The sequence below is a fragment of the Dermacentor variabilis genome, chromosome 7 (genome assembly GCF_050947875.1).
Source record: "Dermacentor variabilis isolate Ectoservices chromosome 7, ASM5094787v1, whole genome shotgun sequence".
NCBI classification, from domain to species: domain Eukaryota; kingdom Metazoa; phylum Arthropoda; class Arachnida; order Ixodida; family Ixodidae; genus Dermacentor; species Dermacentor variabilis.
In genome coordinates, this window is record NC_134574.1 from 35,835,372 (window position 1) to 35,861,428 (window position 26,057).

The 26,057-nt window shown below is 46.2% G+C and overlaps 1 protein-coding gene across 1 annotated transcript in view; it reads right to left on the reverse strand.

The window, feature by feature from the left end:
- The window catches only part of LOC142587404 (medium-chain acyl-CoA ligase ACSF2, mitochondrial-like), a 200,813-nt gene extending 194,544 nt beyond the window's left edge, over positions 1–6,269 (reverse strand). Inside the window, exon 1 of the mRNA XM_075698398.1 lies at positions 5,806–6,269. Within this exon, the coding sequence (XP_075554513.1) occupies positions 5,806–5,900 (95 nt within the window). The 5' untranslated portion in view covers positions 5,901–6,269. The remainder of the gene's footprint in view (positions 1–5,805) is intronic.
- Between the last annotated feature and the right edge of the window lie 19,788 nt (positions 6,270–26,057).

The following is a 26,057-nucleotide window of genomic DNA, read 5'->3' on the forward strand; positions in this document are numbered from 1 at the left end:
GGGGGGGGGGGCGCAAGATGGAAATAACCGCCTTTTATATGCGCAGAATCAAACAGCGATGTTATTGTTTTAAAGTTGAATGATAGTCCAGATGTATCCAAAACTGTTAAGTGCATGGAAATCTGGATGACGAAGAATTGATAATATTGCCAAAGGCTACGGTATACTACGACGCTACGCGAGCCCTTCCCAGCGATTGTTGGTCATGCTCGGTCGACAATGATGAGCCATTCTCATACAGGCTTGCGCAGTGACGTAACCAACCGGACCAGCAGTGTCATACACGCTCGGATATCGTTAGCGGGGGTGTGGATCAAACGATGACGCATTTGTCTCACACTGCATTGTGCGCCCTCGCCAGGAAACGATGTGGGGGGCTGATAAGCGTTGTATGCGAGCCTAAAATGGCCTTCGGCGAATGCATAACAGCTGATGGACACCATCGAGCACGCTTCGCTGGAGGAGTTGAATAAGCATCTGAGTCATAGGCGCGTGTGGCGCAGTCAGAACGACAAAACAGGTTCTCGACCAAGCACTACTTCGTGCCGCAAACGCCGGGGTGTAACACAGCCTCGGTGGTAGTCAGCTAGTGCCGGCCCCTGCTCCCAGTGTGCTTCTGCTATTAGCTTGCAAACCGTCAAGCTCAATATAGTGTCGGCCATAAACTTTAAATCGGCAGAAAATTTTCTGATAAACGTCGCTTACGGTCCTCTCTACTCACATCTCATGATTCCGATGTGTGCGTTGATTTTGCTTTCTAAATATACATTTATCCCGGATGCTCTCGCAATGCACAGTAAGCTTGTTTGCAAAACGGCCTAATTAGGCAGCGGAGGCACAGTAGCGTTTCACTCGGTCGTCTCAGCGGCCCGCTTTCCATGGCCGGCATGAGGATTATGCGCATGCGCACTAGCGTTGCTGCTGGGCGGCTGCGGCCAACTTGTTAAGGCGCACCGGTTTGAGTGGAACGGTCTGCAAAGTCACAGCTGTCTAGTGGTGCGCGAATTCAATCATGTTTCTGTAGTAGTTAAATGATACGTTTGCTTTCTTTTTTACATAAGCACGTCGCTCATAGCGCTTAGGGAAGATGGTTGCTTATTACGTAATGCTAGGACGATGGCGTCACTCGGACTACGAATAGCTTGCAACGTAAAATTGTCAGTACCAACATATGTGACAGACCAGCGCGCTGCAGTTATACGCCTATAACTAAAGCCACGTGTATGGAGGGGCTTTAGCTATAACGAGGCTTGTATTAATGCGTCGTTGTGGCACCGCGCACCTTGAGGGACCTCATCATTTCGCAGTGTATTTATAACAAACTTAAATGGCACGTGTTCCTCACTTACGATACTTGATGCGAGCTGCTTTTGAAAATGATGTTATCGATGAATTTAGAAGTGGCACGGAATGTACTAGTCTCTTCGGTAGTGCAGTGCGTTTGGCATCAACCATTTCTGGGCCAATGATTCTGGTAGGATGGATAGTTCTTCCCGGGGAATATCTCGGTCAGGTAGAACAACAAAGGCCGAAACTAACTAGAGACGTAAATGTGCCAGGAAACTATCGTAAATGTCATAGTTGCTGTCAAATAAACGCTTCTCTCTAAGATTCTCAAAAATTAGGCATGTCGACACGCGTTGACATCTGAGCTGCTTTGGTGCCTGCTAACGGAGGTGTGCAACCAATTGATTCCTAGAATAAAAACTGTGCTTGAATATTCCATGCGCAGATGCGCACACTTCTGATTGAAATGAAGAATGAGCTCGCCGCATGCCAAACTTTCGACAGATGGTTATCGGCAGACGACAGATCAGAAAAATATTATAGGGGAATGTTTCTCTCACTTCTTCCTTTTCTTTATTGATTTATGCATTCCGAATAAAAATTAGTTTCCTAAAAACAAAATTCAGATCACGAGCGGTTAAAAACAGTAAACTATGTAATGAATGGTCTGCTCTTCTTAGAATAAAGCTTTCCGAGTTTATAAAGCCTGTCGATTTGGCGTGATTTACGAGTGACGTATATATATATATATATATATATATATATATATATATATATGTATGTATATATATGGTAAGAGAATCGCATGCGTAGTACGATGACGTGGGTTCGTATCCTACCTGCGGCCAGTTGTTTTTCATCCACTTTCATTCGTATTCATACATCCTTTCTTTAATTCAATTAACTGTTGTTAGCGGGCCTTCTTAGCCCAATAACAGTGTTTTAAACGCCCTTTTTGAGACATTCTACGCTGCTCACGGACGCACTGCGCTACCAGACGTAAAGGAGGAAAGCAATTTTTTTTTTCTAAGCAGTTCAACTTTCTCCCACGAGGCGGTAATCTTGGAACGCGTTCTTAAGTTTCGCGATCGTCAAAGTAGAAGACAAAAAAATGCCCGCCGCCGCGAGCCATGGCATACTTCGAAAGATGGCAGATCTGGCGATTCCGCTGCGTCTGCGGCTGGTTTTGTCGATGGATGGAGCAGCAGCGAGTCTGAGGGTGCTGCCTTTTCGCCGGACTCTGTGAGCGACGACGATGCAAGGCAGCCCGCGAAACATCGGCGGCCGCAGCCCGCCACGCCAGAATGTAGTGCTTGCAGTAAATTTTTTTTCGTAGGGAGAATACCTGTTAAGCGAAAAATTTTGATTTTTTTCGAAGACAGTGCCTATCAGACGGCAATACATTTTGTATATCTCATAATTTCTGTTACATTTATTTTCTTATTAGATGCGCGCGCGTCCGTACAACCATAGTTCGGTTTTATCTCGCAATTTTGATTCTATCAATTTATACATTTTTCATGACATAAATTTCGTAAATGAAACATTTAGGGATGAACAGTGCATGCCATTTTCTTTTTGTTTATGCATTGCATGAAATATTGAGTGCAGTAGTTCCTTCAGAAAACAAGAACGGGCTTAACTTACGGAAAACACCTCTTTTCCCCATTGTAGGAAAATAGTTAACAAGTAATGCCCCCTGTGCTGTCCTTGGTGTCATTGTTAATTGGTTTCTGCTGATATGAATAATAAAAATTGGGCACCGCGGTATTCCTTCCTGTCGATATATATATATATATATATATATATATATATATATATATATATATATATATATATATATATATATATATATATATATATATATATATATATAGAGAGAGAGAGAGAGAGAGAGAGAGAGAGAGAGAGAGAGATACGAGGTACCAAATACAGACAAAGGTGCTGTGTGGTATAAAGTTTGTAAACAGGGATAAGGTGCCTCAGAAAGGCTCAGAAAGGCGGCCATTTGCCCCCGCCCGCTTTTGCGCCCGTCACCCTCCTGTTTGTTATTCCGGTTTCGGTCCCCCCTCCCCTTCTCTTTTCCCTTCCTTTTCTTATTATGTATTTTTTTGAAACCCCCCCCCATCAACATATTCCGAAGTGAATATGCCTTTTTCGACGCCTCAACCCAGAGTATCGCCATTTCTGGATGCCGCCGTAACGACACCTACGTTGAGCGACTGGGGCAATGCCCCTTGAAAGACGATGCCGCTGACTTTCAGTCGCCCCATACATTGCACCGCAGGCTCCTCGTCGCCATCTTAACTATTTCAACATTACTCGACGTATTGCTGCTGTGCTACTCAAGTCACTCTTTAAACTCATGTTTTTTTTGTGTGTGTTTCTTCTTTTTTTTCTTTTGTGTTACTTGCGCACTGACCGCCTGACCGGCCCTTCTAATGCCACAAAAACATGCCGCCAACATTACCCCTGAATACTTCCTAACTTCTCGCATCCCCAACACGCTCCCAACCCCCGTCTTTCTTAAAATTTCGTTTTTCTTTTTCGTGTTCTTTTTCTCTGCCCACCTTTTTTTCTCTGTCTTGATGCCGCCCTGGCTTCCCCTACCCCCCCTTTTTTTTCCTTTCCTTTCTCTGTTTCTCTTTCTTTTCTTTTCTCCCCGTGTTCCCCCTTTTCCGCTCTTGTCCCCTCGTCTTGGGAACGAAGCTCACAGACGTCGGACGACAGCGCTCGTTTCCTCTTAAGTCTCTCTCTTTAAAACCAACCGCCAGCGACAGCACCCGCACGTGACGTCACTGCACTAACCTTTTAAATCTAACACGCCGAGGATGACGAGGCCGCCTTTGACGAAGGTAGGTCCTCCTATCGAAACGTTGGCGAGCCTTTCTGAGGCACATTATCCCTGTTTACAAACTTTATACCACAGTGTGCAGTTCCATCTGCCAGCCCCTTTCTTGTTTTTAATTAGACGAAGGTGCTAGAATTCAAACGCGAAATTTTATTCTATTGGATGCCTATTCACTGTGGTATTCCAGGCAACATAGAGGCCGACAGGTGAGCACGCACGGTACACGCGAAAACTAAGACAAAGTTAATTCCTCAAATAGCGATGCTTGCAGCATTTTGCATCCACTGTCAGTGACATTGTCGAGAGAACCATTGTCGAAACTATGTTCTACTTCAGATTGACCTTAAAATACAGTTCGATGTTCCAGCAATAGAAACTCGATCTCCAGAACCAGTAATACGTCTATAGGCACTGCGCATACAAAGTGCTTTTACGTAGAATAGGACAAGCATAAAGCACGGCGTGCTCTTGCTATGAATCGGAAGATACTGAACACTTCTTGCACTGCAGCATTCGGGCTCAGAATCGAAAAAAATTACGAGATAATTTTTATTCTCTAGAAAATTGGCAGCTCTAAACGCAAAAAAAATAATAAATAAGCGTATTCAAAATGAAAAAGCGCGCCATGAGCGCCTGCAAGGAGTTTTTGGAAACGATAACAATTGCGGATAATTACTAGAACGTTATAACCTGTTCTTTGTAAATTATTTTCTAACATCGTGCTTCGCAGTTTAACGTTTTCGATCTTAATATGTCTTGATTTGGTATTTATCATAATGCAACCTGTGGTGTAACCTTGTATATATTTGTAGTGTAGACGGTGCTTTGTTGAAACACAAGTGAACTGAAAGTGAATGCCGCATAATCTTAAAATACAGTACTTGCTGAGCAAAGTTTGTATGTTGCGACTAATTGTGCTAATTTGATTTTATGTGAAGTAAGATTTTATGTTACTGCTTTCCAATTTTTATTTACCGCTGATGTTGACATTTTATCTCGTTTGTGTGTTTCTTTTACCCGGCCGCTCTTTCTAAGGCACAATTTAAGTCTTTTTAGTCATTCGTTTGCCTGAGCCGGCCTATATATGCGACGCACTGTTTCTCTAAAAGAGAAGGAGTAGCGGACATTACCCATGATGCCAAACTCTGATACAAATAAAATAATTAAAAAATGGTCGTAGACATAGAGCCAACAAAAATGTCATCCTCGATTATTGCACCGATGTTGCCGGCGATTAAAGCGCAAAAAATATTCAATTTAATTCAAGTACAAAAAAAAATGTCGAGAACCGCTATTAAGCGGGCGAGTTGCTGGTTTCTCATCGACCGAATGGAAAGTAAAACACGATCAATAAAGTGATCTTGCTGTCGATTGAAGCACCAAAACATTCCATTCAAGAAAAAAAAAAGCTGAAATGCCTAACAGGTTTCGTAGGGTTTAATGTCAATTTTCGGTGCCTCGTCGAAGACTAAATACCACTGGAGTCGAATTCACTAATCTTCTCATTTGTGCTTCCGAATGGCCGGTCACATTTACTAATATGTGGAGTATCATGATTGGCTAGAATTTGTCCTTCAATATCATAGCGAAGAGCTTTCTGTGAATACAGGCCACATTTCTTTTCAGCTTGCGAGTAGATCTTTCGCGTAATTGCAAACGCCACTCACCTGCTAAGTGGTCGACAGTGGCACAGTCGCCGGCACTCTCTTGTCTTCAGCAGCGTCATCGAAAAGCGACGAAGTGCCGCAAATTGAAGCACCATTTCTTGCACTAGTCCTGAAACTAACTAGTTAACATAAGCACTTGGCGTCAAGCTCGTGTGGACGGCAACGGAAGCGCCGCAACCCTTGGGCAACACCCTAGCAAATGAAGTTATCAATGCTTCCTGCCCGACAAGTACTGCGGTGCGTAGTTTTACTCTCGAAGAGGCGACCTCGGCGAATGTTTTAAACACGCGCGTGCACCTACAAGCGTGCGCTAGGATCGAGCGCTTTGTGAATGAATACGAGCTGCCGCACGCTCTGCCACACTTGGAACGCCGGCCCACCCGTAGCACAAGCACCCTGTCGCTCAGTAAAACGTGGACGGCCAGAATGCGAGGCTTCCCTCGAACTTTGCGGAGGCTGTCAAGTAAGCGCCGATAGCAGCTGATACCACGTGGCCTGGAGAGAGAAAGCAGCAGGAGCGCGCGGGCTTGGATTACGGCCAAGCTTCGAGGGAGGGCAGTCGGCGACCCGCTCTCGGTCGGTCCATTGTAAGCGCACTCGTGTTTGTTTTCTTTGCTGCTTGCTGATGATGTGACTGACGCGCACGCAGATCCGCTGTCGGTTTCACTTGGCCTACCGCCTAACATCAGAGAGTTTGAGGTTCCGGACTCGTTCCACTCAACCTTTGCTAGTTATCCATGAAATGTTCGGAAGTGATCAATAAAGTTTAAATTACCGGCTCGTGGAGCGTTTTTTTCCGCTGTTCCATTCTGTAAGTACAGGTTCTGGTCGTGTACGTGGGCTTTTGGAAAAAGACCGATGGTGTGCCAGGTTGAAAGTTACCGCCTCCAACGAAAACGCTATGTTATGCTTTAACATCTGGTGTCCTAAGCATGGCATGTCAAGTTTTTGTGCATGTCTGCTTCTTGCATTATGGTATATAAAATTTGAACAAAATTTTGCTTTGGAATCTTTGGATATGGTGATATTGAGAGCGTCATATGTGTGTGTTTGCTAAGTAATGCTTTCTGTGCTTTTACATTTGGAATATTCTATATACTTATAGGGGTCTTTCTTTCACTACTCTCTTATTTATTATTGAAAATCTCACTGCTCATTCTTTTCACGAATATGGAATTATGCTCAAAATGTTACTGCACTCAGTTTTGTGCACGCGCTGAAAGCAGTCAGTTTGAGGTTAGGGGGTTGGTCTTGGTGTTGTCGTAGGGCCTAGTTTATGCGACTACAGCAAAACGCAGGAGGATTTTACATGTTGCTGTATCGGCCAATAACCAGAAACGAAGAACGCGGGTGAGTCCCGCGAAGAGGGGACACAGGACACAGCCACGCGTGGAAAGAAATCGGATTAGTGGTTGCCCCTCAGAAGGGGCGCCAGTACTGCACCTTCGCTCGTAACAAAAGGGAAGTGGGTCCGAGCAGCAGGGGTGAATTCGTGGAGACGGGCGTGAAGATAAAAGGTAAAGGGTGCTTCAGGTTGCCGCCACCGCTAATGCCCATGCACTTCCAACATGTGCCGTCGACCGTCTCGGTCACGGAAACTGGGTGACGCGACACTGCGCATCCAGTTTGAGTGTCAATGTTTGGCATCCGCGCGCGCCCTCTGAGGATGCCTTGTGAGAACGGCGGCATCTTTACGACCACTTAGCCGGCTACGATCGATGGATGCGTTTGTGTGCGACCGCCATCGGGTCCCAATTATGGTGTTTGGATTTCAAGCGAACGGGCCCACAGCTGCACGGAAGGCCGAGTTTTCTTAGTACGGGCAGGGCAGTCACTCCAGCAGACATGCCGTCAATAAGCCGTGGTTTCGTGGAAACGTTCTCGCAGCTTACGTGGCGGCTACTTACAGGAGAAAAAGGGAGGACATCATGGCGGATACTCGGAGCCTAACGTAGGGGAGAGGGAGATTACACGTGTCTTTGAGCAAACCTATCCCCTGGAGTCAGTGGCGTAGCGAGAAATTTCGTTGGGGAGTGGTGGGCGGGGAGGGGTCTCACATTGCAGCTCGGTCTCACCGTAAGAGGAAGCTTTTTAGCTCGGGTGCTCGTATCTAAATACATGTAGAAGGAGAATTCGTTTTTCTCGGTTTGTAGCATTTACAGGAAAAACTTCAGTTCTAATGACTGTTGGTGTCGATTTTTTCATTTAGGTTGTCAATTTTTTATTAAAAAATTACCAAAATCGTAAATTTTCAGAAATCTAAACTATCAAGCTTAAAACTATGTAACTCAGCAAAGAAAAATGATTTCACAATTCTGTGAGTTGCACCTAGTAGTACATCTGCAGCGGACAAGACTTCTATGTTAGACGGGAATTTCAAGGAATTTAGCATTATGGAAATACGGCTTTCGCAGAATCCTTGTACACAACGTAACCAATTCACTGAACATACGAATTGACGCACCAAATTTGTAAGCTTTGACTGTTATATTAGATGCCCTTTACTGAACAGCGACATGTGTGCTTGACTCAGAGCTATTAGTTTGTATACGCCGTGCTTCTACTTTTTTTTTATCTTTCGAGTTTTTCAATATATTTAAACAATTTTCAGGTCCTAAATCGAAATTCTGCTTCCAACAGACACTAGAATTTAACGTTCTCTCTCAAATGCAACAAATTTCATTAAAAGCGATCCAGAGGTTATCGCAGAAAAGCGTTTCTGCGTTTCACATGTATTTGAATAGGCCGCGTCGGAGTTTGTCGCGAGCCAAAGCTTCCTCTCAAACAATTTGTCTGGGATCGAATACATGAATAATAACTGCATTGTCATTGCTAAAGATGCTGCAAACGAATTCTTGAACGCTACACACTGTCAAAACAAGTAATATACCTATTTTTTCACGAAAGAATAGACTAGTATGTGCCAAAAATTGTGCCCAATATAACCGATATCAATGCTTCCATGTTTTTTCTTTATTTAGTAAGTAAATAAAATATCACACGATCTTTAGAACTATAACAGCTCGAAACCATCACGGCAGTGCATGCCGCTAATATAAAAAATTGTAAAGGCCATGAAATTAACAAGCTGGGGACAAATATTGTAATGAAACCCTGTCATTCAAGAACCTTGTTTAGATTCTTGTACATATGCAACGGCTAGTGAAAAATCTCAATGAGGCTGTCATTTGTTCCAATATATTACGCAGGAGCAGTTGTCACCGGTCGTGTATCGTGAGTAATTGCACCAAAATTATAGCCCCAAAAGAGAGCAGGTATAAAGAGCAGGAGTTCTGCAAAATAAATGAGGGCGAGTCAAATGAAAGTCAGCCAACGCGAATATATGGCAAACGGGGTACCTTATTTAAAGTAGTATCCATGATCATTTAGACATTTGTCCCGTTGTCTAACGAGTCGCGTGATTCCCGTCTCAATAAATTCCTTGGGTTGCTGCTTCAAAAAGTCTGCAACTGATTCTTTCACGTCATCGTCCTACACGAATCTGGTTCGCTTGAGCTGTTTTTTGCATATGCTCCAAAAAGTGGAAATCGCAAGGCGACAGGTCTGGGATGTATGGCGGATGTTGCAGCGCTTCCCACGTGAACATTGCCAGTTTTGTATTAACCACATCAGCGACGTGGGGACACCATTGTCGTGGAACAAGATGACCCCTTTCGTCAATTTTCTACGTAGCTTGTTCTTGATTGTGACACGCAGCCAATCTGGCGTTTTACAATAACGAGACAAATTGATGGTCTCTCAATATTTAGCAAATTCTGTCAGTAATGGCCCCTGACGATCGAAAAAAAAAGTCAACAACAACTTTTTGGCGGAAATGGCGGTCTTTCCTTTCTTGGGGGTGGTGAATTCGAATGTTTCCACTGTAAGCTTTGCTGTGCTGTTTCAGGCTCGTAGAAGTGGCACCATGGTTCGTCCCCGATCACAATCGGAGACAAGAAGTCGTCACCTTTATTGTGATACCGGATCAGATGAGTCAAGGTAGCGCTCAACTTCTCCGTCTTCTGGCGGTAGTTCAAAATCTTGTGCAACCAGTGCGTACACAAGAGCGGATAACCGAGATGCTCATGAATTATGGCGTGAACCGAATCGTGACTGATGTTCACACGCTCTGCCACTTCATAGATGCTTATCCTCCGTTCTTGTCTCATCAGGTCATAAACCTTTGCAAAATTGTTAGGGGTGATTGCACGGTGGCTTTGGCCGGGTCTTGGAACGTCTTTGCAACTTTCACGCCATTCTTTGAACCATTTGCTCGAACGCCTCAGTGTGGCCAATGAAATGCAATGTTAAATGTACACGGCAGAAGTACGGCGACTAATTTCTTTTTGGGAAATACCTTCAGCTGTCAAAAACCTCAGGGCACCACGCTGCTCAACTTCTAGAGCGTCCATTAGGTCGCGCAAACATGTTCAACCCAGTGTATGAGAGCATTAAACAACCTTGATACTCACAGTTGCGTGTCACTTTTGTAATAGAGATGCCTGCGTGTCACGTGCATGCCTCGCAGATAATGGGCCGAACAATTATTGCGTGGGGTGGGTTGGCTGACTTTCATTTTACTCGCCTTCGTACATCAGAAAGGCGAAGATACAATGGAATATACAAATGCGAAGATACAGCTTGATAAAAGGCAAGAGAAGTGCCACTGGAAACAAAGTTCCCTGCACGTATACATAAAACCCCACAACAAGATATTTAAATATACGTATAAGTCTCCAATAAATCTACGTATCTAAAGAAGTAACAGTATACAATGCATCAAACAAGGCAAATCAACATGTTGCACAATCACAGATTCCCAGAATCCTAGATCCCACCCCCATTCCATCCACTCCCCGCGATGTATAGTGCGTGACGGAAGGAGGCGCGCTTGCTCCCCGCTTTTCTCTTTTGCGCACACAAGACTGAGCCACCATCGTCGTCTCACCCATTCCAGCCCCCCATCCCGCTCCCTACGCTTTCACTCGCACATGCAGCATGCGGCGCGCGGTCACGATGTTATAGCCCTTGGACTTTATATGCATGAGGGTGACGGCGACGGCAGGAATGCGCCTGGAGTGTCCATATAATTGCTATCGCAATACTATATCCTTAGACTATCCGGCAACTGAAGGGTCCTGTGACCCATTACTGTCCGCAAAAGAAGTAACGAAATCGAACTTTCCCCATACGACAATTGGCTGCGCCACAGCAATGTCTTTTTTTTTTCCTTTGTGGGGCGGGGGCACCGAAATGAAAAAGCGCAAAGTATGTTGGCCACAGTCGAATGCCTACTTTGGGCACCTAATGTAGCTACCGAAAGAATACTGAAGAAAACGTGAGACGCTTGGTCCACCGAGAACCATACGCATATTGCTCGGTATCCTACACTGGCGAGACAAGACTTTCCGGAGAGGTTGCGCTCAAGCGAACGCGGTGTAATTCGTCGAGTCCCCAATGTGGTGGTGGCGAGCGACGACAGTTTCTTTTTCTTGTCTGCTAGCCAGGAAGTGCCCAAAAATCTGCCAAGCGAAAATCCACTCGGCCAGAGAAAAGCGAACGCGCACCGAAGTGTGCCGCGCGGTAGTCGGAGCACTACGAGAAAAACGCATGCGCTCTGGCTGCCTCAGGCAGCCCGCGGGTAGGGTAGCGAGGACAAAAAAATTGAAGAGGCTCAATGTGTCCTCCCGAATAAAAGTCGAAGTAGAAAAAATAAATAAGAACGTAGTTACCTTTGGTGACTTTAGTGTCTTGACATGGATGTTTTGGCGTTGGTGAAAAAAAAAAAAAAAAAAGAAAAATGTTGATATTTTTTTATGTGTCATGACGGCACAAATGAACCTCCAGAACCCTTAATCTGATCGGACCTCGCTGCTGGCTTTGTCAACTTGTCTGATAGTGTGTTGATTTGGCTTGTCTCGTTGTATGGTCCGATGTAAGACTGTGTAAGTCAATGTACCTTTGGCGTCCAATATATATAGTAACATCAAGCCCACAAAGTTCCGCAATTGAAAATCTAAATCGCAACTTTGGAAATGTGAATGCACCTTTCACATCAAAACTTTATGAAAACCTTATACCCATAAATTTCGGAATTGACATCCATGCGCTGTGTAGATTCCGCGGCCTCCGCAAGATGCCGTGGCTAGCCCGTTCGTCATCAAAACGCCCTTGAAACTTTGTGCTCGGATGGGGCTGCTTGCGTTATGTTACTCCCAGTGCATGGGCGCTGCCGCGAAATCCAGCCCGAGTTCGCAAGGTTCGTGCTGAAATGTCTTTTCGAGCGTAAAAAGACATTCTAGAGAAAATTCAAAATGATTTCCGGCACCGGAGATTGCTTGGGTGGGCGGTGCATGGACAGTACGAGAAAAAAATTTTTTTTTTTGGGGGGGGGGGGGGTGGCTAAAGCCCCAAACGCCCCCTCCACCTGGCAACAACAACAACAACACGCCCCTGCCTGGCGTGTTGTAAAGTGTTCCAGTGTTTCCACCAATGCTGTGTGCGGCACGAAGGTTGCTGTGCTATTGGTTGCAATGGGGTGAACTCACATGTGTGACTAGCTGGTTTATGACTCTTTTGCGCAGCTGAGCATATAAAAAATCATGCTTTGGTAGGGTGGGAGATAGCGGAGTTTCGGGCTTGGACTTGGACAGACGCCGCGGCTTTCGAATAGAGCGTCTCTTTAACGGACAACGGCTCTTCATTCGCGCTGCAACTTTGCACTCGAGCCATCGAGGGGCGCCGAATTAGGACCTTAAACACCTTCCCTCCTTAACTAGTGTTGAAGCTGCCAGAGGATAAAGGGAAATGAAATTAACTAGCACTACGGAGCCAAAATTCACCTCATAAGAACTAGAAGCTGACGATCACTTTGTACACTTGACTATGTCTGCGCGCGCCTGGGTAATGCTTATACACGCAAAGTTTCTTTAGGAATGACTGCGATCACATACGCCTAATAACAAATACTAAATATTACCGACCTAGCTCCTGAACCCGCTGTTAAGCCGCTGATTACCCTCAGTCGGCGTCGACAAGCAGCAGACCCCTTGTTTTCCATGATGACGATTGTTTTGGTGCGCTCATTGACGCCGTCAAGGTATCGCACTAATTTGTCCATTGCCTGCAAAAAGAGATGCGTTTACGCCTCCCGCCGCATTCAGGCACCCGCGTGGTCTCCCTGAAAAGGAAGTCCTCGCGGTCAATATTTGCCGAAGCAGACACCTGCTGAGAGACCTCTCCCTGTTCGCGCTTGCTGAAAAGCAAACATGACCTGAAACGTAGAGGCAGCAAAAATGTGTTATTGTGATATAGTATTTATTATTCTGAGTATAAAGAAAACTTTGACATTATTTTAGCCATTTCTAAATGTATCTAAACATTGTTGCTTGGCTGTATATATGACACATCCTGTTATGTATTAACTGTACAGGAGCTGCCAACAGAACAACACGTGCACGCTGCCCGTCTCAAGGACAGCTTGCACGTCACTCGTAATAGGCAGTCCACCTCCTGAACCAGATGTATGGAAGCTTATAATTTGATTTGCCACGTAGCCTTCGTCAAGTAGCGCACAGCCTCGATGCGCCTGACGATACGGATACTGCCAAACGCTGTCGTTCGTTTTGGAGCACTTCGAGAAGTCACGTGTGCGTAAACGGGAGGGGTATATATTGCCTTCTTCAATCACTACTCACGCACTGGCTGAAGACAGTTCAACAAAGCACCGAAACAACGCACAAACCTAGGATAAGATAGGAATAAACTTTATTAGTCGTATCGATAAGCGGAGCACGGACTGCACGCTGGCGTCGGCCTTATTTTCCAACCAAACGGCGTGGCGCGAGGTTCTTCGTTTCCCCTGCAGGTGGCGCTCACAATTGTGGAATCGGGAAAGCACGAACAGTCTCTCATAGCAAAAGGGCGAAGAGATGCCGGGATAACGAAGCATAGGGCATCGTGGGGGTACAACAGGTATGAGGTACTGAGAGGTATTTGGAAGGGAATATTGGTGCCAGGGCTTACTTTCGGGAATGCGGTCCTGTGTTTAAGGGCAGAGGTTCAGTCGAGACTAGAAGTAAATCAGAGAGCTGTGGGAAGATTAGCACTAGGTGCCCACGGGAAAACCACAAACGAAGCAGTGGCTGGGCATCGTTCGAAACACGGGAAGCTCAGAGTAAAATCCTATACGAAAACGTCTGAGGAAATTAGACGATAACAGGTGGGCAGCTAAGGTATTTAAATGCCTATACAGAAAGAGCGTTGACTCACAATGGCGGAAAAGAACTAGGAAGCTAACCAGTAAGTATGCCAGACACGAGGACGAAGAAAGACAGAGCCTTAAACGACAGGTTAAAAACGCGGAAGGTAAAAATTGGATAAATTCAATAGAAAAGAAGCATAATGTTGAACTATATCGAGAATGGAAACAGCAGATCAGGAAGGAAGCGTTTTATGATAACTCAAGAGACAGTGTCCTTCTCCTCGAAGCTAGGTCAGGATGTCTTAGAGCGCGGAGCTATAAAAAGAAATTTAACGAAGAAGACGCATGTACTCTGTGTGGTAAATCTGTAGAAACAACAGAACACCTCATACTAAAATGTGATGGTATCAATCCCGATGTCGATGCGGCCACAGTCACGCTTCCTGAGGCCCTAGGGTTGAGAGATAATAATAGTCACGTAAATAAATATGCGGTGGAAATTAGCAAAAGGTGATTGGAGGATTGGTGGCTCGAAAGCAGAGAGGTGACATAAGGTTAAAAGGGTAGCAAGACGCGTTTAAAGAAAATCGAGAATTTTAATAACACACACCACAGGTAAATAAAAATAAAAGGCAAAATAAAAAGCTATCTATCCATCCACCGATCAACTTCCGCCCCTTTACACTGTAATCCTAAACGATATACAAGATTATTCTCGTGCACAACCATAAGCCATACCCGGTATGGTGGTAGCGCCTAAATTCTCATGGAGGTGGAAGGCAAAAACAGTGGTTACCGTGCTTCCGGAGCTCTCGTTTCTTTATAAGCCACTCTGTTGAATAGGAATGTTAAAAACCATATTTTAATCATTTTACCTCTTAGTTATCGCAATGCGAATGCATGAAGCGTGTATAAATTATGCTGAATTCGTTGCGCGTTAACTTGGCTGTGCCTGGGGCATCCCTTTGCTGGATTTAATTTTAGAAGACCCAGTTTTATGTGTTTATGTGCATCATCCTAGCATAAATTTCTTGTCGTAAAGATAAATATTAAAAGAAGAAATAGAGCGAGAAAGCTCACTGCTGTCGCTAAAACCCGTGGTACCTGCTATAAAGCCCGATATATAACAACAATCGCCATGCTGAAGCGGTAAAAACATGCTCATAGCGCATGCACATTCCTTGTGGTGAGGCGTATGCTATTCCTGGAATGGTAAAATATAGAAATGTGAGGAGCTCATTTACAGTCATGCCTTTAGGCCGATAGATCACGCTGAAACATATTTTTTCTCCACACAGCGCAGACGGCACTAAGGTGAACGCGCTTACTGATCATCGCCTCTCATTCGTTCCCACCTGTACAAAAATGACGGGTCCTGAAGTTCTGCCGATGCCTGGTCACTAAGACTGCCCCCTATTACACGTCAGCACGTCCGCATTTTCGCAAAGATGACGCATTGCTAATTGCGCATTACACCACACATACACACCACAATGTGTTCCGTTTCCCTACGGAAAGATGAGCTCATACCATCACTATTTCTTTTCTTTTTTGCCGCAATCTGTATCACAAAACAAACGCGGTGGGTTTCCTAAGAAAATCCGATGTCGCTGTCAGCAATAAACCATCATGTTGTTAACTTCTGGGAGTAAAAAAAAAGCAAGCATCGACAGTTTTACATCACGCCATTTACCACACACCGATGTTCTCCGGCACACAATACTGCTAATCTGACTGACAAGCGTGGACCTTTACAAAAAATAACAGAAAAAAAAACACGTCCACGTGCCGCACGCCCGCACCAAGCACTGCGCGAATGTCGCCCGCCGAGAGCCGGCGGAGGCGGTGTATTGCCAACCAGTACACTGTAAACCAGGGTCTCTGCACGTGTGCCGGGGACGTCACGATGCGACGTCACCAGTGCGGTGCGAAGTATCCCAGGAGATGTCTGTAGCAGCGGTTGCGTCTGCTGTTCAACTTGACGCGAGCATGTCGGGTCAGAAGTCTGCCTGACCTAGCCATGCCTGACTGCGTTTACGCGCTTCCTGTCAAGTGTGTCGGAAAAGCCGTGGGCTGACAAAAGTAGGCGCAGCACTGGCTTGCCCAACGCGCTAGCGCTTACGTAAGTTCGACAGCCGAATTTCGCCCCTATAAGCCCCCTCGACCCAAAATTGTTGGGTTTTTGTAAAAATAGGCGCTGTTTTCTGTAATTTGTAGAAAAGTCAGGTGATGGCGCGACCAGTCGACAAAGAATATGCCTAGTGGCCATTATCGTTTACACGACTGCAATGATTGTATGTATGTATGTTTCTGTCATTGTTGTTTAGAAGAAAGTCGGCTAAACTGAGACAACGACTACTTGTAGGTCAACAATGACAAAAACATACAGCCGATAACCTTCGGGCTCTCTTGCCGTATACTCAGGTCGCTATACGGGCAGATTGAGCAGTGAACGATGTACCTTCGCAGTGCGTCTGTACGTCAGGAGTTGTATGCACTTATGTTCAATAATAATAAAAAAAATAGGCTTTTATCTTCTGCAAATTCCTACAACTTGTCAGTTGCACGCGCGCACATTTTCGCCAACGTCTCGCCATCGCGATTTGACATTGCATGAAGGCTACCACTGTGGAACTGTCGGCTCTGGTTGCATGCGAAGCAATTATAATGCACATAACACTTTCACATCTTAGCGGAGGTAGTCATGATGCTTTGAAATCAAGTATTTCTTTTACGTCGCATGGAGTGCACACAAAAAAAGACGCAGAGCCGTCTCAGCTGCCACATTCGTTCACTCGCGTCACACCGAGGATTTCCTGATTGAGATAGGTAAGCAGTTGACAAAATTTGTTGACACTACTGAGTTTGAACGTTATTTTCCCCTAGCAAAACTATGTCGGCGCCTCACTGCAGGCGAGCCAGTGTTGTCTCTTTCAATGCAGCTTAGGTAAACAAACGTTAGCGTTCTCACAAAGAAGCAGCGCTATATAGTAGACGGGACAAAATAGGAATGTGGAGACAACTAAAAATTATCGGGTTTTACGTCCCAAAACCGCGATCTGATTGTGAGGCAAGGCCTAGTGGAGGACTCCGGAAATTTGGACCACCTGGGGTTCTTTAACGTGAACCTAAATGTAAGCACACGGATGTTTTTGCATTTCGCCCCCATTGCAGACAACTAGACGACTAGTCAAATCCTGCTAGTGTCTGTGTGCGCTTTTTTCTTTTGTCTTGTCCCACTTTCTTGCGCGGCTTTTCGCTGACTATCAGCCAGCTAGCCTGCCTGGCACATTTTATCACCATGGTACTAGGCGAAGAGCTGGTCGAAAGTTAGGACATCAGGAGTGCGTGAGTTACAAGACTGCAAGGTCTTCAGCCCGAATGAAAAAAAAAAGATTATTGTTCCCTCATATTTCACAGTATGTTCACTTAATGTGCTTACAACACGGTGATATTAGGAGTTGTAAAAATGTGGTCTTATTACCGCTTTAACCTACTTCAACCCGCGAATCTCTTGCTTTCGTAAACATATCACAAGCTAAAAAGTTTGTAACACTCATCGCGAGTGAAAACGGTAGGAATAGGTTGCCCTGTAATCGCCCGCACTCGTGCTCGGACCTGCAGGTGCAGCGTTGGCAGTACGTAGCCCAAAGACTTGGGGCTATCAACTGAAACCAGATCCTTCTCTTAACGTTATCAACCACGAGGTTGTCGTTCTGCGTAGCGGTCGCTTGAAAGGATAGGACGCAGCACTAAGAGACTGATGATAACGTTGCTGTAAATATACCATCCCCTGAACCCCGAGCTGATTTCGCGCGCTATCTTTGCCTTTATAGTACTTTATCGCTTGCGAGATGCTTGTGGTTCTCCTTTACTGTTTTTTTTTCTGTCCTCCGGAAAAGTCATTTCCCAAGAAAGCAGGGGTGCGGCTTTTAAGTGAACAGCGGACCATCTGCGGCACCTAAATCTCTGACTGGCCGGCCACGCTGTCACCAGCGTTTTCTTGTCAACCGAGATACCGAATGTCAGTTTCTTTGAGACTGTTTGTCAGAGGTCTAACTGCCGCCTCGTCCATTTATTGTGAATACTTACTTGCTATACGAAAATATTTCTTTAAGAGTTAAGAAGCTAGTCAACTGCCTGGCGAATGTCTTCGGAACTTTGCACGGATTTCCTTGTTTTCCCCTTTGTTGCAAATCTGGGTCGGCCGTTACCGTTCGGTTTGTCGAAACCCGAATGCTATTGCGTGTTGTGATGAATCGCTGTGACAAGCCTCGCTCGGGAAAATGAGGATTGTGACCGGCCTGCTCAGTGCGTTTTCACGTGACTCTGGCGAGCTTCTAGAGGCTGCAGCAGGGTTCTCACCGCAGGACGCATTGAGAGATCGAGTCGAAGAGAGCGCCGCCACTAAATCAGTAATAATCAAGTAAATACTCACTTCACACATCATTAATGAGCAGCCCGAACGATGCGTTGAGTCTAATGTTGTGTAGTAGCCACTTTTTATGCATAGCCTTGGAGAAGATAAAACTGCTACTATGCACTATGCTTCAACATTCTGTGTTCACATAGAGGCTTGTGTGCCTAGTTAATTGCTGGTACATCAAGATGAAACACATGTCTTGAGAAAATAAAGAGAGCTTGAATAGTTTCACGAGTCTAAGGCACATAATGCCCCAAGTACGGAATTATTAATTGGTATACATTATACCTCATCGTCTATGCTCCTTGAGGGCCAAGTTTAAGAATATTAGTGCGGCTCTTATCTTTCGCGCGAATGTACTACCTCGTGCGCCAAGGAAATGCTTACACACTTTTAAAGAAATAATGTGCCAACCACCAATAAATTAGTGCCCTCTATTTTATGCATCTTCACCGACCCAAAAAAAGGAACCTCATTTGTGTTTCTCATTATATATACATATTACACGTAAAACATCCTTGTTTACAACCTACGATAATTGCACTCGAGCGTTTCCACATATTTGTCCACTGATGCTGCCTTCACGTGAATGGGATGGAAGTGGGCATCTATAATTGAAATCGTACGATTCACTAGATTTCGCTTTGGATTTTAGAAGGTGACGGTATTCCCGGTTAAGCGATATTCTCCAGAGACCGCATGAGAATTCCCAATAAGCCAGTGCCGCGTGGTGTGCGGGGCCCGACCATCTCCTCCCACCAGCTCTTTCGTTTAATGACAAAGTGGCAGCACCGTGTAATCTTGTTGGCAACAACCAGATAATTGCGGTTGACTTTTCTATTCAATCCTATTTTCTGTGAAGATGGCCTGTATACAGTACTAGAAGAGTTTCTTGCTTAGAGATTCTTGGGTGTGGCTAGTCAATGGAGAAAAACAAAGGGAGGCTGGGGACCACTATTCATTGTCAGTTACAATCCCATTAGGCCTGCAGGCAAGCAATGAACCTAAAGCACCCTCAGCGCAAAGCATCGTTAATATAGATTTATAAGGACACGGGGAAGCAAAGGGCGACTAGAATATCATCATGCTGCTAATGAGAGGGGAACCGGCACTTTCCGCATGACGCATGTGAGGATCTATAGAGCCATTTGCGATGTTCTTGTTTAGCTCCTTGCTGATTTCCTTTCCCGGCCTTTCCTGAGTTTCCTTACGCCAATAAAACTTCCATATACTGGCACTGTTGCATGTTTAATAGGAAACATGTGGTGCCACATTCGAGACACATTGTAATAGGCGGGTAATTAGATAAGTACCTAGACACATAGGTAGATATTTTCTGTCTCACCAAAATTACAGTGCAAAAATACAGTAGAGATCTAAGGGGTAAATGCGTCAGACATGCTCGAGCATTGCGTCGCACCTTTCTGAGGTCACGGGTCGATTATTTAAAACGTGCTCCTGTCATGGCAAGTATTGTTCAGGAGCTCACTTTACCCGTGTCCTGCTTCTTCGAAGAGCAAAGTGCAACTGACAGTGCCATGCTCTGGAGCAGACCCCGTCAGTTGTACTATCCATCCATCCTATCTATCTATCTATCTATTTATCTATCTATCGCGCTCTCTCTCTCTCGGTATGTATATATATATATATATATATATATATATATATATATATATATATATATATATATATATATATATATATATATATATATATATATATATATATATATATATATATGAGCAACAAACAATGAAGACAACCAAAGCATCGGGAAAGCTAGCTGTGGTTCAAATTGAAAGGAAGAAAAAATAAAGAAAAGTGAAATGAAAGTGGACGAAAATATAACTTGCCGTCGGAGGGAGCCGTGCCCACAACCTCCATATTACATGTGCATTTCAACTACCAACTGCGGTACGGCAACGGCTGTCAATCCGTCCACTGGTTTGGGTGTTATGTTACTACATCTAGCCTTGAGAGTGTTAGTCAGCACCACTCAGGATGAGGAACATCACTATTTGCCCGAAAGCGTCACGTTGCACGTGAACATAACAGAGCAGGATCATGGCTAGAAACCCTTCGTATGCCACCTAATGATATCAAGGCTGCCATACCTTAGACCCAGATTTGAGAGCGAACAATTACGCCAGCAGTTCCTAAGAAAAACCTATTTATTCTGGGCGAACCTGTTCCCGTCAACTCAATAGGCTCAACACTCAACAAAACAAGAAAATAGCCTTCGAGCTTTGATTGTTCGAACGTCGCCCTCTTTTTCTTCATCCGGCGGTCTGCCAGCTCGTGGTGTGCGCACCTGCGGCGCAGTGTTGTCTTGGGTGCCTTGATTGACGCTTGTGGTGGGGCGGTTCTCTGTGAGACAGCTAGGATGCGGCAGACATCTTTTGGCTCTCTTTAGGCCGGCGGCCTAATAGACCAGCTCATGAACTGGAATTCTGATATCTGCCACAGGCAACTTTTATACATTCTTGAAAGTGCTCGCTGAAACACCCTGTATATATATATATATATATAACAGATCCGGTTAATTTGTGAATGAAACGTCGTTTCATGATGCATTTCTCCGCAAAGTTGGGGAATTTATATGTCGGAACTTGTGTCGTCCTGATAATTCGCTCCAAGTTGATTTGCCTTGTGAAGTCCACTGCTAGAATTTGTAAATTGCAATAAGGCTAATAAGATAATTAATTAACAGACAATTCATGCATTATTGTGAATTAGTCGATCTTGTAGTTCAGTTTTTTTGTGGAAGTAGTGCCCGCCGCTTTTAGTACACTGTAGTACACCGGCTCATAAATTAGAATTGCTCTGTCTGCCACGGATAACCTTTCAAAAATTTCGGAAGTGTTCGCTGAAACGCCCTGTGTGTATATATATATATATATATATATATATATATATATATATATATATATATATATATATATATATATATATATATATATATATATATATATATATATATGCGAGTGGCGAGGTTTTGTACGCACTTCTGGCTCCCGTACACTAACATCACAATTTTTAAATCGATGTCAAGAACTTCCTTGACGTGAGTGACGCTGTGATGGGCGCAAAAATGGGCCGCAATGTTGCTAGCGTCTTCATGGCCTTTCTCGAAATTACATTTATTGAATAACGCGCTTTAAAGTCTTTAGACCCTCAGCAATGGCGCAGGGGATTGCTAAGGGTCCCCGGGCCTTCGCACATTTAACACGAGTTCATTATCTTGGCTGCCGCCGTTACGTGCTCGCAGCCTTCCTTCCCTAAACGGCACTGGTTAAGGAATTTGGGCGACGCTGTCTGCGAACACCCGTGGCTTCCGCGGCGATGCTAGGTTCCCTCAAGACATGCTTTACGGCAGCGCCAAGGCGTGGGACAACTGTGAAGGTAACAAGTACCTGTCCTGGGAAGAGTGAAGCACAGCTTTGATGAGTGTTTTCCGCAGACTTGCGTATGCCTGCGATTATACCCGACCAGCACTGTTGAGCTACCGGACCTCGTGAGATGCACCACCTTCATGAACCAGTCGTGCCTAGCGACACCTCGTCAGAGAGGTCCGCAAGCTGTCCTGCCGCAGAAGCCGGCTCACCGGCTGTCGCCGTTGGCCCCCCTGACGGTGGGGAGCGCATGACGACCATCGCTCCCATGTCGTCCGACTACCGGTTGGCGCGTACCACAATCCAAAGCGATTGGATACACCACAACCCATAAACACGCAGCAGACCACCACTGCAACTTCGACTAGGCAGCCTCTGCCAGCCGAACCGCTGCCGCGGCAACCCAGCGAAGCTCGGGAGTTGCACGATCTCACCGCTGCAGCTTCACCCGGCAAGGTTTCAGTCGATGGGCTCGCAGCCTGCTCCAAGTAGACCGCGGATGCGAGCCATTTTTTTCCACCGCGGGTCTTGGTCTCTGCATCAGCATCTGACACTACTCCATCACTTTTAGAGACCGTGACCACTTTCTGCCTACAGCTATCGGTGAAGCGGCGCCCAAATTCATCAACGCCGGAGCGCATAGCACCAGCTCCTTTATTGCTTGAAGTGCTATCACTCTAGGAATCCGATATGTCCACGAATCAACCCGTGACATTCTAGACTTTCAAAGCAATCATCGGCCGAATGCTATTCTTCATAATCAGATCGTTGGGCTGTCACGTAAAATCCCTTATTTTTTTATTGGCCCAGTGCGTGGTTGTAGGCCCGGCGCCGAGTGAGGCTGCAGGAAGTGAAGGAGGACATCCTCATCAAAGAGCTGCGCGCAAGCGCAAGGGGCAGCAAGATAAGCGCAAGTTAACACCACAAGGAACCATGGGGAGAGACCTCAAAAGACGCGCAAGAGACCAGACGTGCAAGGCACGCGGTATTTAATCGGGCTCGGCTGATTCTAGCGCTTCGGCGAGCCTCGATCAGTAAGCGGTAACGCTACGAAGAAGCACCCGACAGCTAGGCAGAGCGGCTGTTCACTCTATAGAAACTCCTGCCGTACGTACCCAATTTCGACGTCATAATCGTCGGTGAGACCTGCGACCAGCGCGCAACAGCGAGTACCACGCGCCAGGGGCCGCCAGATGCCAACACAGGCGCCAGTGCCGCGCTGGACGGCTCACCAATGACGACTTCAGTCCCTGGACGAGTTGCATGCATGCTAAGCTGTGTAGTTGCAAGCCGCGCCGAAAACTTGCAGGGTGGCCGAGTGTGAAGACGAAGTGCACACTTGGCCTTGGGCGTTCGCACAGCCAGGAGAGACGACAAAGAAGTAGAATAGAAAGAAGCTAGCGGTGATCGGCTCTCCGAACGCTCCTCGGACCTGTCTGCGGCTCCTGTTACTTGGCCTGGTTCGGGGTATTATTAGGGGCAGGGGTTTTACCCCTTGGACAGCATCTATTCCGACAGATGAATTACCCCTGGATTCGGTTACCGGCAGTGGCGTGAGCAGCATCCCTGTGGCTCTGGTTCCTTCAAATGGAGGCTCTGTACGCTTGACCAACCCCCAGGCTATCCATGCAGAAATGTCTCCGGGCTGTTACGTCTGCATACCAGACGATAACAGAAGTGAGACAGTTCGCCCGAGGAGGTGTCGTGTGCCGATCACCAGACCAGACCTGTGTCGCGGTTTGCTTATGTGTTCATCATTCTCGTCACTGGCTGTGAGTGCCTTCATCCCTGCTCACCTCGCATGAACCAAGGGAATAAATAGTCAGAGGTGTCGATGCTGATCTATCTCCATCAAAAACATTAAAGAGATTGTCTGAGACTGGAGTAATTGCTGTTTATCGCTGCAATCGAGGGGTAGACATTAAGAGCGTCCCAACAGAATCGGCAACTGCAACATTCGCAGGAACTGACTGTCCATCAGAACTAAAGGTGTGGCCCCTTACTTTCAGAGTTGAACCTCTGGCATCGCGTCCGCTACAATGCCGTAATTGCTGGCGATACGGCCATAGTAGTGCAGGATGAAAGCCTAGTAAGCGTTGTTGCAAATGCAGGGAAGGGCACGATCACAGTGATTGTAGCGTCCAAAAGGAGCGCTGCGGCCTCTGTGGTGGAATTCACCCAGCGAATTATTCTAATTGCTCTGTTAGGGCTCAAGAATCGCAGGTGATAGAAATAATTGACAGATGACGTTGCTCCAGGAAGGAGGCGGTGAGCATCGTGAAAGAAGGGGCACTTGGTTATGCAGGTGTTACTGGGAGGCAGACTCTTATCTCGGACGTATCACTAACGGCCACTGTAGAGGCCGCTGTAGAAAAGGCAGTTACAAAAGCTATGGAACGGCTGGCAATGAGCCTTCGGGAATGTATATCGCAGGTCATCTCTAGTAACTTATCTCATTTGATGCAAACCACCTGCCCTATAGTCCTACAATGACCCAAACAGTTGATCCCAAGCCACAAACCGGTTTTAGGCGTTCAGGTATCAATTCTTCTAATGACGGGGTTGAACCTTCGACTTGCTCTTCCATGCCTGCCAATGATAATCTGGTTAACACAGATTTGGAAATGACAAATGTGGGACAAAGCGCTCGAGCGTATAAAACAATGTCCCCAAGAAATGGTTCTTCCTGCGGTCCTCATTCAAACGCTAAGAAAAGTCAGCCCAGTGCTATGCCAAAGAAAGCAATCTACAGAAGGCAGTTTCGGCTGCGGCACTTTCTAAACCGCAGGGCCGCTGAAAGTGCTTCAGTGGAACTGTCACTCTTTATATTGCCACATCCAGTTTGCGGCACGAAGAGGAAGACGAAGATCTCGCACTCTGCGGAAGAGAAGAAGTCCCTGTGCGATCATTTTTCAGTTGGCCGGCAATTAAAGTGTCCTGCCTTTTTTATCAGTTCCTGCTGCTTGTGAATCGTGACAGTGGTGGAGGCGCTGGGTAAATGTTGCGGACGCCTGTCAACAGCCCCACATCAAGCCCAGGACGTTTTCCGCGTGTCGAAACACCCGTTCATCGCGCCAGCCGTCGCCTACTAGGCCTAAGGCCAGAATTTGATCCCCTACCAGGAAGTCTACCTGTTACCACGAGTGTCCAGGCCATGGCAGACTCAGGCCCTGCACAGGTGACTCTTTTGACTCCTCAATCTCCCGTAAGCTTCCACGGCAATGCCTACGAGGATGCAGAAGACTGGCTCGAGGAATACGAGAACGTAGCCAATTATAATGAGTGGCACGCTGGACAGAAGCTATCCTATGTCTTTGTCTCACTTGAGGACGGAGCCCGCATGTGGTTCGTAAATCGCGAGGGAATCTGACCAAGCTGTGATGAGTTCCACCGCCAGTTCCACTATACGTTCAGGAGCACCGAAAGGCGAGACCACACGCAGCGTCTTCTCGAATCACAGATTCAAAAGCCAAATGAAACTGTTGCCATGTTCGCTGAGGACATGGCTCGTCTTTGTCGTCGTGCAGACACCGATATGCCCTAGGCAAAACAACTCAGCCAACTCATGCACGGCGTAAAGGAGCAGCTGTTTGCCGGTCTTGTGCGGAACCCGCGGACGAGCGCCGATGAATTTATTAAAGAATCAACGGCCATAGAGCGCGCGTTACAACTGCGCAGCCGCCAGTATGATCACCTGACCACTGGACCGGCAAGCACCGCAGCAGTGACGGTCACAGACGAGCGTTCCTTGCGCCGACTGGCACGTAAAATTTTTCAGGAAGAAATTAAGAAGCTCACTGCCATGCCAAATGAATCCACACCTGCGTCGGTGGCTGAAGTTGTGTGCCAAGAAATAAAGCAAGCGTTTGCGGCTCCCGAGTCAAATTCTAGACGTGGCAGCCCAGTTACGCAGATGTTGTCCGTCGACCGCCACCTCCGATGCTGACGCTGCAGTATCACCAGCATTCAGCATCGGCATCACGTTGGTACCATAGGGAACAACCAACGCTACCACCACTTCGCTGAACCGACATTTGGCGCACAACTGACTGCAGGCCCTTGTGCTTCCACTGTGGGGAAGCGGGCCACATCCGCCGTCATTGCCCTTATCTCGTCGAAGGGCACCAAGCGTTCCCATCGACTGATTCTCGTCGTGCTTTTGACAGCAGCCGAGCGAACATCGACGCGAATTCGACGAGATGGCAAGCCTATTCTCCCGGTTACCGGTCGCGCT